Source organism: Muntiacus reevesi, chromosome 3 (assembly GCF_963930625.1).
Source record: "Muntiacus reevesi chromosome 3, mMunRee1.1, whole genome shotgun sequence".
Lineage (NCBI taxonomy): Eukaryota > Metazoa > Chordata > Mammalia > Artiodactyla > Cervidae > Muntiacus > Muntiacus reevesi.
The window spans coordinates 188,946,636-188,961,570 of NC_089251.1; the positions used below are offsets into that span (position 1 = coordinate 188,946,636).

The 14,935-nt window shown below is 37.6% G+C and overlaps 1 protein-coding gene across 3 annotated transcripts in view; it reads right to left on the reverse strand.

The window, feature by feature from the left end:
- Nucleotides 1–3,809: 3,809 nt before the first annotated feature.
- AKAP7 (A-kinase anchoring protein 7) overlaps nucleotides 3,810–14,935 on the reverse strand; it is a 129,383-nt gene continuing 118,257 nt past the window's right edge. For 2 of the 3 annotated variants that reach the window (XM_065927796.1, XM_065927797.1), the window contains one exon: nucleotides 4,827–5,832. In XM_065927796.1, coding sequence (XP_065783868.1) covers nucleotides 5,639–5,832 — 194 coding nt within the window. In that variant the 3' untranslated portion in view covers nucleotides 4,827–5,638. Of the gene's footprint in view, nucleotides 5,833–14,935 lie in introns of all 3 variants that reach the window. The other variant, XM_065927795.1, reaches the window with a different exon arrangement.

Here is a 14,935-nt window from a genome sequence, read left to right on the forward strand (position 1 = left end):
CGGATAATTCTTGGATTGGTGTGTACATATCACTTCTGCTTCTTTCCTCAGCACTGTAATTCCTGTCCAACTGTCTCTTTGTTTTTTTGTCCTCTCACCTTCATCCTTAGATATATTATGTGAGCATTTACCAAAAAACTTAAATATGGGGCAAGATAATATATTTGTGGTTAAAAAAGGCAAAAAAGAAAAAAAAGAAGTAAGTGTTCTTTGGTTCAAAGACATAACCATGGTGATTTTGTGCTCATGTGGTTTTTGGCAGGAAGCATGGGGAGTAATTGGAAATGTCGCACCCATTTACTATATAGTTACCCAAGAACAAGCACGCCGTACAGTGAAGCAGCTTAAATGGACGAGACTGCAAAGATGGGTCAAGGAATTTTACATATAGATATACAGGTCAGTGTCTCAGAAGGGTGGGCTTTCAGAAATCATTTGAACCACTAAAGGGGAAGCAACGTATGTTTCCCAAAAACGATGAATCAATTTCTCAGTTTTAGTGTATCTATCTTTGATGCTTTGATAGAACTTCATAACCTTTCAATGTGTATTGCAGTTTACATTTTAAAATCATTCCAAATTGCCTGAATTTATCAGTTACATTTAATGACTGCAAATAAGTAGTTTTGAGGACATTACACAAGAGATGATAATAGCACTACCTTCCTTCGGCTCTCAAATTACCTTATAAACAAGCTTTCTTATCCCCAAACTGTTGTGAATTTTAAATTCACTGACTGAAGACCGAGTTGCTCTAATATTCATTTTTACTGTGAATGAATAATCTAGGGGTCTTATTAAGAATGTGTACTGCCATCCAATTCACGTAAGGACCTATAAACTATTTTTTAAAGTACACTGGGTTTATTTCTTTTTTATATGAATGCCTGGAAAAGTTGGAATTCAGAAATGCATCCACAATTTGTTTAAAAATAAAACTGATACTAGGTTTGGAGATATTATAGGTTTGTTTTGAGCATATAATGAAATAAATTTTTAATTTGTTGTATAACATGGTAACTGGTTTATGAATTGGTGATCAACTATAGAGGTGCAAACATATTGTATTAGTCTTATGTCTGAAGGGACATCTAGAATATGATCTCAAAACTGTTTTAATTATCTCCTTATGGGAACATCTGGCTGCTGAGATGACACGCAGAAGCACATTGGGGTTTTAGAGGGAATAGTTTGAATCTTAAGTATGTGCTAGCTATAACTAGTGTATTTCAAAGATCTGAAGTTTAGAATGAAAAGTAGAGTAATACAACAATCATCTAAGATGCTACTCTTGCTATTGTTCAGTCGCCCAGTTGCGTCTGACTCTGTGACCTCATGGACTGCAACACCCAGTTCTCCCTGCCCCTCACCATCTCCCAGAGTTTGCCCAAGTTCATGTCCATTGCATCGGTGATGCCATCCAGCCATCTCATCCTCTGATGCCCTCTTCTCCTTCTGCCCTCAATCATTCCCAGCATCAGGGACTTCCAATGAGTCAACTGTTCTCATCAGGTGACCAAAATACTGAAGCTTCAGCTTCAGCATCAGTCTTTCCAATGAGTGTTCAGAGGTTTCCTTTAAGATTGACTAGTTCGATCTCCCTGCTGTCCAAGAGACTCTCAGGAGTCTTCTCCAGCACCACAGTTCAAAAGCGTCAATTCCTTGGCACTCTGTCTTTTTTACCATCCAGCTCTCACAACCACATGTGACCACTGGAAAGACCACAGCCTTGACTATACACACCTTTGTTGGCAGAGTAATATCTCTGCTTTTCAACACACAGTCTATGTTTGTCTCGGCTATCTATGCTATAAATGAGACCAAGTTCAAAGCTAGCAGAATCTTGTCCTGCTGTTGAAAATATTATTTTTTTTGACATTTTTAAAAGTATTCATATAGGGTCTACTATTTTACCAGTGACAGAAAATGTTGGAATCTGGTCAGAAAAGTAAATTTGTGCCTACATGATGCTGACAAAGCCTTCTAGAAACTGCAGTCTCTTGTTGACAACAGATGTACTAGAATGGCCTAAGCAAAAAGGTCTCACATGTGGGTAGCTGGTTGAGACATGGCATCAGCATGAATACCATCAAAATAAAGTCACAAAGAGACTAGGATCCCTGGAAATCACCTAGCACCAAACTGTTTCAATTCAGAAAAGGGAACTGGTTTGTTTAGAATCACCTTTGGTGTGATCCAGGTCTAGAGACCACAGTCTGCCTCCTGGACAAATTGACACGCTTTCACCAACCACGCAGCCCCCTTGTCAGAGGACAAGGCTATGTAACATACTACACCAGTTGAGGACAACACAGTCTGTCTCGGTGACCCAACAGACGATTCTTCTCCAGTTCTGACTAAATGGGGAAAAAGTCATTTTGAATATTTCCCATCACAAACTTTTAATTTTTGCAAATTAATGTCATACTTAGGTATTTTTTAATGGAAACAAGAAGATTTATTTTATTGTACACTTTTCATTGTCTTTGTAACCCTGATTAAATGAAAAATTCACTAGTAATATTATATTATTATAATCTTTAATCCCTAAATACCTGGTTTTTTTCCCCCCAGTTCCATCACATCAGCTGACCACTCTCCTATGTTCACAGAACATCTCTCCTGCAAGGGAGATGATTTAGTCAAAAGAAAATGACTTCCCTTTGTTTCACATTCTTAACTTATGAAATGACTTATATTCAGTGGAGAGAGGAACTGCTGTGTTGCGGAAACAGCGTGGCTTTGAAGCAGAATAGACCCAAGTCTAAATTGAGCCCTACCTTTTATTAGCTTTATAAATAGCCACTTAACCATTTAGAGCCCCACTTTCCTAACTTCCTAATCTGTAAAACAGTACTAGTAACTTCCTAACAGGGTCACTGAAGGGAAGAATGTAATAATGTGCCTAAATCACTTGGCTTGCGGCCAGGTATGTAACCCCTGGGAGGTATGATGCTTAATTTAAAAAACAGTAAGCTGTGTAGTAAGTCATGTTAACTCCAGATTGCAAAAAGGATACTTTTTTAGCTTTTCAAATTGTTGGGAAGTGTTGAAGTAGCTCCTTGAGGATAAGAGATCTATAGATATGCTATAAGACGTGCTGTTTCTCTTAAAATACTAATAACTTAGCAAGCTGTTTCTCCTAAAATACTATTAACAGGTTATTAAACAGTGGATGTTGAGATGGGGCCCTAGGTCTGAGCACAGGTCCAACTGCCTAGCAGCAGTGTGGCCTTGGATAAAGCATTTTATCTCCTTATGACTGTTCCCTCTCTTAAAGAACAAGGCAAGCTCCCAAGTATCTTTGCTTCCCACCTCTAGGGTTGACTCAAGGAAGTCGTTTACATACAATAAAACCTCCACCCTCAGAGAGGCTCACGGTAAGCAGCACCCAGGTCTCTACATCTGGATGCACATGCTCTCTTCATTACCTACTGTGCGCAGTTTATGAGATGCTACTGAGATTTTCTTTGCCTTTAACGTTCTGTTGATATTCTCTGTGACGCTGACGGATCTGAAGTGATCTAAAAGTCTAAGGTTAAAGGTGCTCTGACAACTGTGCTATCTTGGCAAGTAGGATAAGAACACAAAAGTTAAGAAGCACTGAACAAGGACCTACTGTTGCACAGGGAACTCTGCTCAATGTTACCTAACAACCTAAGTGAGAAAAGAAATTGAAAAAGAATAGGCACATGGATACGTACAACTGAATTTCTTTACGGTACACCCGAAACTATCAGAGTCCCTATTTCTGGCTTCACTATATTCAGATTCTAAGAAGAAAAAAATAAATGAAGAAAGACAACAAGGGAAAACAATACATTTATTAAGAGGCATGAAAATGCATAAACTCACTTATAAATAAATGTAATATAATTTACCCAGTGAAAAAATAGCAAAAATCCATGAGTAAACTGGATTTTATCTTTGAAATGATTACATATTTGATCTCTAATAATTTCCCCCTCCATCATGATCTGTTAGTAGCAGCAATTTTACAATGATTATAGAAAAAGCTGTTACCAGTGATTATCATATAGGAAGGAAAATTTTAAAGAATATTCTTTAAAAATGAACCAGTGCAAGCAAATTCAGATTATAAGGGATACAATAAGACATGGGCTAGCTTATCTTCAGAAAAGTAGAAAATAAAAACCCCAAACATTCAGTAAGAAATGAAAAAGCAAACTATATTTCAATCATTGAAAAATAATACATATGAAATTATAAAACATTCTTAACCAGTGACTGCAATAATTACATTTATAAATGTTCATTCAAGTACTAGTGATCAATAAACATTCAAAGTCTCATTAAAAGTAACACTAGATATAGATACATGTGAACAATGCTTCTTTTGACTGAACAACAACCCAAGTCATATCAACAGGAAACAAATGACCCTTAAAATAATGGGTTTTTTTTTTTTTTTTTTAGTAAATGATTTTTCACAGTCTATATATTTTATCTGTGAGGACTCAAGGAACATCTCACAACAGCTAAATTAAGAAATCTCTTCTATAAAATGAATCTTGATATTACAGAGATAAACATTCTAAAACACAAGTTTAGCTTAAAAATAACAGTGCAGAATTCAGTTTTCTTTGGAAAGAAATTTTCTTTCCAAAGCAACCTTACCAAATGTTGGTTTGCTGTTGTGCAAACTATCAGAACACTTCTTTGGTATTCACCAAAGAGCTACTTAATGAGCTGAAAAGATTTCATAAACTCTAGTACTATGGCAGCAATGTAGAGTTTATGTTAAAGTTGTGCTGAAATCCACATCGTTTCCTTGATTACTGTTGTTAATGAATCTTCCTTCAAAGAGCTCCCTCCTGATTTTGGCCTGAATCTCAGGCTTTAATAAAAGTGCTTTTATCTCTTTCACTTTGGACTGTAGACCCATCCTCTCTCGACGCAAAGCTTCATTAATTAAGTCCCGGATTCCAATAGGTTTTGGGCCTATGGGAAAAAAATTATATGATACATTTCACATACAAATGCCAATGAAAAAACATTAAATATGGCATAATGACTTATCAAAAGAAGGTTAAAAAGAAACCTCTAAAATGCTGCCCACATTTTATAGAAAAGGTTGCATTTCACCAAAATATATCATTTACAAGAATCAAATTTACTGTAAGTAATGCATAGGAACAACACACATAGGACAAATGTGAAACACTGTGGACCAACTTATGGATAATAATTTCAGCAGTGATCATTTCAATCGTAGCACTTGTTAGATCTGTGTGTGTTCTGGCCTCAGATAAGGTAGTGAAATGCTCTGCTAAGCAACTGCAGTGGTGGTACTCCATCTCCATCAAGGCCTCTTCTGTGGCCTTTCACTTGAGTCCACCCGGCATAACCCACAGCCACTCCCCCTCAGCCCCGGCTGGGGCAAGGGAAACCTGGGCCACGCTTCCTTCGTAAACTGATTTCCTCTTAGAGTCCCAGTTCTTCATTTCTCTTCTGTTGTGCTTCAGAAATGTAAACACATCAATCAGGAAAAGTATTAGGCAATCTTCACAGACTGGACAAGACACTTGGACAGCACAATGCAATGAGTCCCTTGACTCGGCAGAGGCGGGCAGGGGAGCTTCTCCCGGGGCAGCGGGGTCCTGCCTGCATGTGGGTCTCACTTCCTGTCGTCACTGTCGGTGCCATTCCTATCAGCCTCTTCAGCTTTCACAGAGCTCCCATCCCCTGGCTTGTTTTTGTTCTGTGTTTCTTCCAGATACTGCTGGACAGCCTTCAGCACTGCGTTCTCCACCAGCCTCTTACTGAGCCTTACCAGCTCAGCATCATCGGGCTCACCTCCATTCTTATCACCTACATTCCACAACAGAGAAGAGAGGTCACTGAGATCATATTGCCATAGAAACCCGGCATGCAGGGGCCAGCTAGTTCAGTGAGTTACAAATAGCAAGTGTCCCTCAATCTGGTAAATTGGATCTATAAATTCAAGAATACTGGCTTGGCTTTTCATTGGGTACTTGCAGACTGCCTGTCCCTGAAGACTTCAGGTTGAAAAGCTGTTCATTAGCCCCAATTTAAAACTAATCTACCTAGCAATACTGGAAGTTCCCCAGTTCTACATGGGATTTTTGTTTTTCTTTCATCCAAGGCTGATCATTACTACAAAGTCCATGTACCCACCACCGGGAGACTCAGACATGTGAAATCACCAGCAAGATGTATCTGTTCATACTTCACCACTATCAAATGTTAGGTAACTGAGATTTCCCAGCACACAGGATCAGTGATTTTATAATACTTGGCCTAGAAAGTTGTTAACAAAGTCTCAGCACTCCCGTGAAGACACAGGTGGTTACTACTGCTAGGAACTAGTTTAAAATAAGCATGTTAAACTAGTATTTTTTTTTTAATTTCAGAATTATCACTGCAATTTAAAAACAGGAAACTCTTACAGAAGAATTAGGATTATAACAGTAAATTACTAGATGTTAGTATTTTATGGCCATTTTGCTTCCCTGCCAGTGATGATCAAGGTTTAATTATCTTCTCATATTTCTGTAAAAGAGCTGGTTCTCATCTGCTCGAATGCTACACATTTTACACTCACTCTCCTTCCTGTCTCCCTTAACTGAGTAAAAGAAAAAAACTAGAGGCTCACCTCTCAGGCCCATACAGTCCTTCATTTCCTTCCACTGAACCGTGGACCCAGAAAGGCAGATGAGTGACAGCGGCAAAGACATCTAAGCACCTAAGTACATTAAGTAAATGCTAACAGATCTCAAGGGAGTGATAGACGTCAATGTAATAAGAGTAGGGGATTTTAGCACACTACTTTCAACAATGGATAGATTATTCAGATGGAACATCAATAAAAAAACATTGGACTTGAGGTCAAATGGACCCAAGAGACATATAAAGAACATTCCATCCAACAGCACCAGAATATACATTCTTCTCAAGCACATATGAAACATTCTCCAGGATAGACTGTTAGGTCACAAAACGAGTCTCAGCAAATTTTTAAAAACTGAAATCAAACTAAGTATCTTTTCTGACTACAGTGGTATAAAACTAGACATCAATAGCAAGAGGAAAACTGGAAAGTTCACAAATATGTAGAAATTAAACAAACATTCATGAACAACCAACGAATCAAAGATGAAGTCAAAAGAGAAATTAAAAACATATTTTGAAACAAACAAAAATGGAAACAACATACCAAACCTTATGATCCAGCAAAAGCAGAGCTAGAAGGGAAGTTTATGGTAATAAATGCCTGCATTAAGAAAAAAGAATAATCTCAAGTAATCAACCTAACTTGGTATCTCAAGGAGCTAGAGAAATAAGAACAAACTAAGCCCAAAGCTAGCAGAAAGAACATTAAAATCAGAGCAGAAGTAAATGAAATAGCGAATAGAAAAACAGAAAAGATCAATGGAACAGAGGGCTGTCTTTTTGAAAAGATAAAACAAAAAAAGAACAGATCTTTAAATAGACTTATGAAGATAAAGAGAATTCAAAACTATAAATGAAAGCAGAAACACTGTAACTGATACCACAGAAATTTTAAAAAAATTTCATAAGAGACTACTATGAACAATTACAGGCCACAAATCAGACAACCTAGAAACATACAACCTTCCACAGACCAATAACAAATTTAAGATTACATCAGTAATCAAAAACCTCCAACAAAGAAAAGCCCAGGACTGTCTGGGTTTATGGCTAAATTTTACCAAACATTTAAAGAAGAAGAATTAATAACAATTCTCAAACCCTGCCAGAAAGAAAAAAATAAACTAAAGAGGATATAACACTCCCAAACTCTTTTATGAGATCAACATTACCCTGATACCAAAGTGACATAAGGACACTATAAGGGGGAAAAAAAAAAGGGCAGGCAAATATCTTCATGAATTTGGATGCAAAAAACTCAACAAAATATTAGCAAACCAAATTCAACAGTATGTTAAAAGGATCATACACCACAATCAAGGGATATTTATCCTGAGATATAAAAGTGGCTCAACATATGCAAATAAATCAATGTGATATACCACATTAACAACACGAAGGTTAAAAATCACATAATCATTTCAATACATGGTAAAAAAAAAAAGAAAAAAACCTACATGACAAAATTCAACATCCCTTTGTGACAAAAACTCTCAACAAATTCAATATGGAGGAACATGTATGTGCATGCCAAGTTGCTTCAGCTGTGCCCAACTCTTTGTGATCCAATGGGCTGTAGCCTGCCAGGCTCCTCTGTCCATGGGATTCTCTAGGCAAGAATACTGGAATGCGTTGCCTTGCCCTCCCCCAGGGGAATCTTCCTGACCCAGGGATTGAACCCCAGGGTTTTTTAACGGCTCATGCACTGGCAGGCGGGGCTCTTTACCACTAGCGCCACCTGGGAAGCCCATGGAGGAACATACCTCAACATAATAAAGGCCATAGATGACAAACCCACCACATTCAATGGTGAAAGTTTGAAAGCCTTCCTTCCAAAATCAGAAACAAGGCAAGAGTGCCTACCCTCACCACTCTTATTCCACACAGTAATGGAAGAACAAGGAAGAGCAATCAGGCAAGAAAAAGAAAAAAGACATCCACTTCAGAAAGAAAAACACCTCTGTTTGCTGACAATATAATCTTGTGTACAGAAAATACTAAAAATTACTAAACCTAATAAGTGAATTCAGTTAAGTTTACAGATACAAAACCAACATACAAAAATCAGCTGCATTTCTATACAGGAAAACAAACTATCTGAAAAAGAAATTTTAAAAACAATACCATTTAAAATAGCATCAGAAACAGTGAAATATTAAGGAATAAATTTAACCAAGGAAGTGAAATATCTATGTACTAAAAAAACTGTAAGACTCTGACCAAAGAAAATGAAGACATAAATAAATGGAAAAAAATATCCCATATATATGGATTGGAAGAGTGAATATCGCTAATATGTCCATACTACCAAAAGCCATCTATAGATTCAATGCAATCTTTATCAAAATTACAATGGCATTTATTTACAGAAATTTTTAAAAAATCTAAAATTCATATGAAAACACAGAAGATCCCAGATGGCCAAAGCAATCATGACAAAGAACAAAGCTGGAAACATCACACTTTCTGATTTCAAAACAGTATGGCAGTGGCATAAAAACAGACAGACCAATGGGATGGAGTTAAGAGCCCAGAAATAAGGACAGTCTCTTTAATAAGTAGTGTTGGAAAACCTGGATATCCACATGCCAAAAAAAAAAAAAGAAAGAAATTTGACCCCTATCTTACATCATTCACAAACATTAGCTCAAAATGAATTTAGGACTGAAGTGTAAGACCTGAAACCATTAACACTCCCAGAAGAAAACACAGGAGAAAAGCTCCTTGACATTGGTTTTAGCAAAGATTGTTTTTGAATATGACATCAGAAGAACAAGTGACAAAAGCAGAAATCAACAAGTGGGACTAAATCAAACTAAAAAGCTTGTGCACAACAAAGGAAGCAATCAACAATATGAAGAGGAGAAAATATTTGCAAATCACCTGTCTGATTTCATGTTCAAAATGTCATGACAAAAATACAAACAATCCTATTAAAAAGTGGGCATAGAATCTGAATATTTTTCCAACGAAGACATGCAAGTGGCCAACAAGTACAAGAAAAGATGTTCTAATCATCGGGAAAGGCAAATCAAAACCATAGGGAGGCACCACTTCATGCATGATAGAACGGTTATTATGAAAAAAACAGAAAATAACAAATGCTGGTGAGGATGCAGAGAAAAGGGAACCCGTGCGCACCACTGATAGAAACGTGAATTGATGCAGCTATTATGGAAAACAGTATGAAGTTTCCTAAAAAAATTAAAAATATAATTATCATATGATCCAGCAATCCCACTTCTGGGTATATATCTGAAGAAAATGAAATCACTATCTTGAAGAGGTATCTGTGCTCCCATGTTCACTGTAATGTATTTCACGATAGCGAGAAATGGGAACAACCCAAGAGTCCATCAACAGGTGAACGGATAAAGAAAATGTGGTGTGTATCCTTTAAAAAGAAAGAAATCCTGCCATTCGTGACATGGATAAACCTTGAGGCCTTATGTTAAGTGAAATAAGTCAGAGAAAGACAAATGCTGCATGACCTCACTTACCTATGGAATAAAAACACTGAACTTATAGAAACAGAGAGTAGAATGGAGGTTGCCCCTCATTCCAGGGGAGAGTGAGGCAGGGAAATATGCTGGTCAAAGGGAACAAACTTTCAAATATAAGATGAATAAGTTCTGACGATCTAATGTACAGCATTGTGACTATAGGTAACAATACTGTATCCTAAACTTGAAACGTGCTACGAGAATAGAGTTTTAACGTTCTCAACATGAAAACAAAACTATAATTATGTGAAGCGAAAGATGTGTTAACTAATCTTGTTGTAGAAAACATTTCATTCTATTTATAGATATAGATAAGTATCAAATCATCACCAGGGAACACCTTAAACTTTCATAATGTTATTTGTCAATTATATCTCAATAAAGCTGGGGAAAAAAAAAGAAGTAATTAGAATCCTCACACAGTAAATGTCAGCTCAGTTTTTGGAATAACATCCATGACCTCCAGAAGCCAAAAGCCCAGTGTTACACTTAACAACCTCAGGTCTGTGTCAGGCAGACACAAAGGGTGTGAGCAGGAAGATGGACATTATTTTCTATCCTCACATGTAATAGGGATTGGAATACAAAAGCAATATGCCAAGAGTGAGAACTGGCACCTAAACCTTCCTTCTGAACCCCACCACTTCTATTTAACACATGTCCAATTGGCCTTCTATTTAACAAGGTCAGTTACGCTGATACCATCATTCCCAGCAACATCCAAGCAGAAGAGAGATGGGTTACAGGCCCATCTGGACATGCTACCAGTAAGGGCCTTAGCAACTGCCGCCTCCTCAAAAGTGACAATATGGCACCCCAGAGCTAGGCTAAAAACTTCCTAGAGAGAATATTTGCAGGAATTGAGTGAGCTTCAACTCAGTGATATTTACACAGAACTTACTAAACATAAATATGTCAAAATATTAAAAGAAATATAAAGAAATTATTATTAATGCAGCATTATTAATACAACATTTGGGAGTAAGAACTGTGGGGCTGGAGAAGACTCTTAAGAGTTCCTTGGGCTGCAACGAGATCAAATCAGTCCATCCTAAAGGAAATCAATTCTGAACATTCATTGGAAGGATTGATACTGAAGCTGAAACTCCAATACTTTGGCCACCTGATGCAAACAGCTGACTCATGAGAAAAGACCCTGATGCTGGGAAAGACTGAATGCAGGAGAAGAAGGGGACGACAGAGGATGAGATGGTTGGATGGCATCACCGACTCAACGGACATGAGTTTGAGCAAGCTCTGGGAGATGGTGAAGGACAGGGAGGCCTGGCGTGCTGCAGTCCATGAGGTCGCAAGGAGTCGGACACGGTTGAATGACTGACCAACAACAACAGGAAGACTGTTTTTATTAGTAAGAATGAATGAGTACATCGCCTAATATTTAAAAGATTCTGCCAATCTTATTACACAGTGATAATACTGTGTAGATATCTCCAGGTATGTTACCTGGAACTATTTTATAGTGGCTCTTCAAATTTGAGAGGAAACCAAACTTTAAGTGAAGGAGCACTCCTTAAGTACCCTTCAACACACTGTAAGTGACTCTCCACATCTGCCACCCTGTTTGTGCCCTGCATCTGAGACACAGACTGCATTCCTGGGGCTCTTTCTGACTTCAGGCAGCTCTAAGATAACATCACTCATCACAACTGATACATGATCAATAAGATAACAGCACTGGACTGGAATCTAATCATAACTCAGTCTCCAAGATGCCTCTCAGGTCAAAAAGATCTGTGATTTCTCTCAGCCCACAATGAAGTGTCCCTGTTATTTTAAACATTAAGAAATTTAAAACAGAAAAATCTTCCCATAAAACGTTAACTTTCCCTTCTGATTTTCCTTTCTTCATTTATGCTTTTACTATTACACTATCCAAGTCAACCAAGCTCAAAACAAGAATGTCAGCATCTTTAACTCCTTCCTCTTCCTCATCAATCCACTTCATCACTAAGCCTTATCCATGGGCTTTTTACAACTTCTCTCCTCTCCAATGCATCTAGTATAACACCTCTAGATTCCTATTTCTAAAACATCCCTTTTTACACTCCATTGTCTCTACAGGAAAATTTAAACTTGCCATCCAAAGCTTTTCAAAATCTACCTTTGGTGACCACCCACCCCTGCCACACTTCCAATGATAGCTTGCAGCATCTCCTCAGGAACATCTTCACAATCCCTTTTCTCTAGGCAGTCCTTCCTGTCTCAATAACTAAATCCCCTACTTTACAAAGCCTTCCTTGGCTAACCCAGCCAAAAGGGATGAACTTCCACTGGATTACAAAAAACTCTGACTGCATGTATAATACATGGTTGCTTGGTCATTCATTCAACAAGGGTGCATACAGGACTTACTATATACCTGGCTATTTTAGCCTATGGTGATACGGGAGAGAGACAAAACTAAGTCCCACTGATTTTCCTTTTTAAATTTCATTACAAATTATGAGCATCACTTATCAATGTATTTACTCCCCAACTACTGATTCACTTATCTGCTCTGCTAAAGACACATCTTGAGTGCAGAGACCATGTCCTACTTTTCTGTTATCTCTTGCTCTGCTACTCATGGCACAGTTTATTGAATGCAATAAAAGTTCAATAAATATCTGTCAGTCAAGAGAATAGTTGATTAAAGTCCTCGCAGGCAGTAGCAAAACTTTTTAAATGTTCCTATTTTCCAATAAGGATAGTACGTAGTGGCCAGAAATTTAAACTTAATATTAAATTTAAACTGAGTGCAGAGAACTCCATTAATCCAAATATCCATGTGAAAAATCGCTACCCTCTCCACTTGATGAACCTGGTCAGTCTGCAAAAATAACCAGTCAATGGGTCAAATATTAACAATCTACAATAACAAACTAATTAACCAATTGACAAAAAAATACATTTATAAATGAATCTTCCAGATCTATCCTGGATCCCTGGCTCACCTAGGATTTCCACAAAGCATCCTCAGGCTATCAATATTAGCCCAGGGAAGAGGCTATCAGAAGGCTCATCACAAGAGGGTAAGAATACAGTGATTCAAGAAATGTGTATCTTCATTCCTGTGAGACCTTATTTGTGTTTCCACTTTTAGGTTCTTAATTCAGATTAATCAGAAGAGGCATTTTAGGAATAAAGTTGTGCTATGTTCTTTTTCTGCCTACTACTTGAGTAAAGGTATCTGTCTCCCACAGAGCCCTCTAGGATGAATGACTGCATTCATTTTCCCGGAAGCCTAGTTAACAGCGGAAGGTCAATGTGTCACTGCAAGGTATACAATTTATCATTTGATATTCCAGCACAGGAGCTTCCCTGGAGGCTCAGCAGTAAAGAACCCACCTTCAATGTGGGAGACGAGGGTTTGATCTCTGAGCTGGTAAGATCTCCTGGAGAAGGAAATGGCAACCCACTCCAGTATTCTTGCCTGGGCGATCCCCTCGACAAAGGAGCCTGGCGGGCTACAGTCCTTGGGGTTGCAAATGAGTCTAAACAATACCACCAACATTTTCCAACAGAAGTACACACAAAATATATTACCAATGTATGCAGCAACCTTTCAACAAAAATATTCTTTCTAGTTCTACCTAGGTTATTTACTACCATACCTATTTAAAATGGCAGATTAACCTTTGTCTTTGACACTGTTTTTTTTTCTTTTCTCTTTTTTAGAAATCCTCCCCCTGAATATCTTTAATTGACTTCTTAGGAGAATTCTAAAAATATAATGGAAAGGTAATGAGAAATGCTATCAAGTTCACCAAACACAATACTTTCCCTAAAAGAACAGACATAAGAAACTTTTCAATAAACTTGAAGTAAGCAATTCTATTCTCCATAAGAGCTGTAACACCATTAGTCCATGGTATACACCTAAGATTTAGTTTTTGAAATTCTGGTAAAAAGTCAGCACTTAAATAAAATTTATTTTTGTGATTACAAAAAAGAAAACAAGTGACCTCCTTTGTGGCAGCAAGGAGAGTAGCAATTATACCTACTGGGATAATTTAAGGTCAGTATTAATGTAGGTCAACTGTTTTTATGTGTGAGTTGACCCAATAATTCCTTAATTGATATCACATGAAGGGCTCCAGAAACTATCACTACCCTCCACCCACTGCCAAAATCAGGTACCTGTTTGTTATGATAAGAATAAGTCATGCTAATAGATTGTTTTTTTAAAGAACCAGAAAAATCTTCATTACAACATCATGTAAGATCTAGGGGAGAGAATGCAACTACATTAAAAGTTCTAATTTGTTCCAATTTGCAGCATAATGTATCCTCCTTAGAAGCAAATTTCTTTTTATTAGCTGAGCTTACCTTTTCTTTCACCTACCTAGACTAAAAGAAACACTAAATATAGGTCCACAGGCTATTCAAAAAGTTGAGGTGGTACACTTAGCTTCCTCGTACACCACTTGCAACTCTTCTGAGATGATGAGGTACAGGTCAAGAATTCTCCCCAAGTGCACATTTAAACTGACACTGTCCTCAGATCCCCGTGTGCCAACACTGTGGAAGACAGAGTTGCTGCAACGAAAGTTCCCCTTCTTTTGTCAAATATCAAAGCTCTCCACCCCCAGCACACACAGCAGAAAATTTCAGAATTAAAACACCAAAACCATAGTTTAACTATTTTCTAGAATATTAAGTCCAAAGAGGAAAGAAACCCCTGCAGCTTCTGGACACCACTACACTTCATTTTTACACTCAACCACTACACTGAGACCACTACACTCAACATTTTTAAGTTGGAGGGGTGGGGGTGG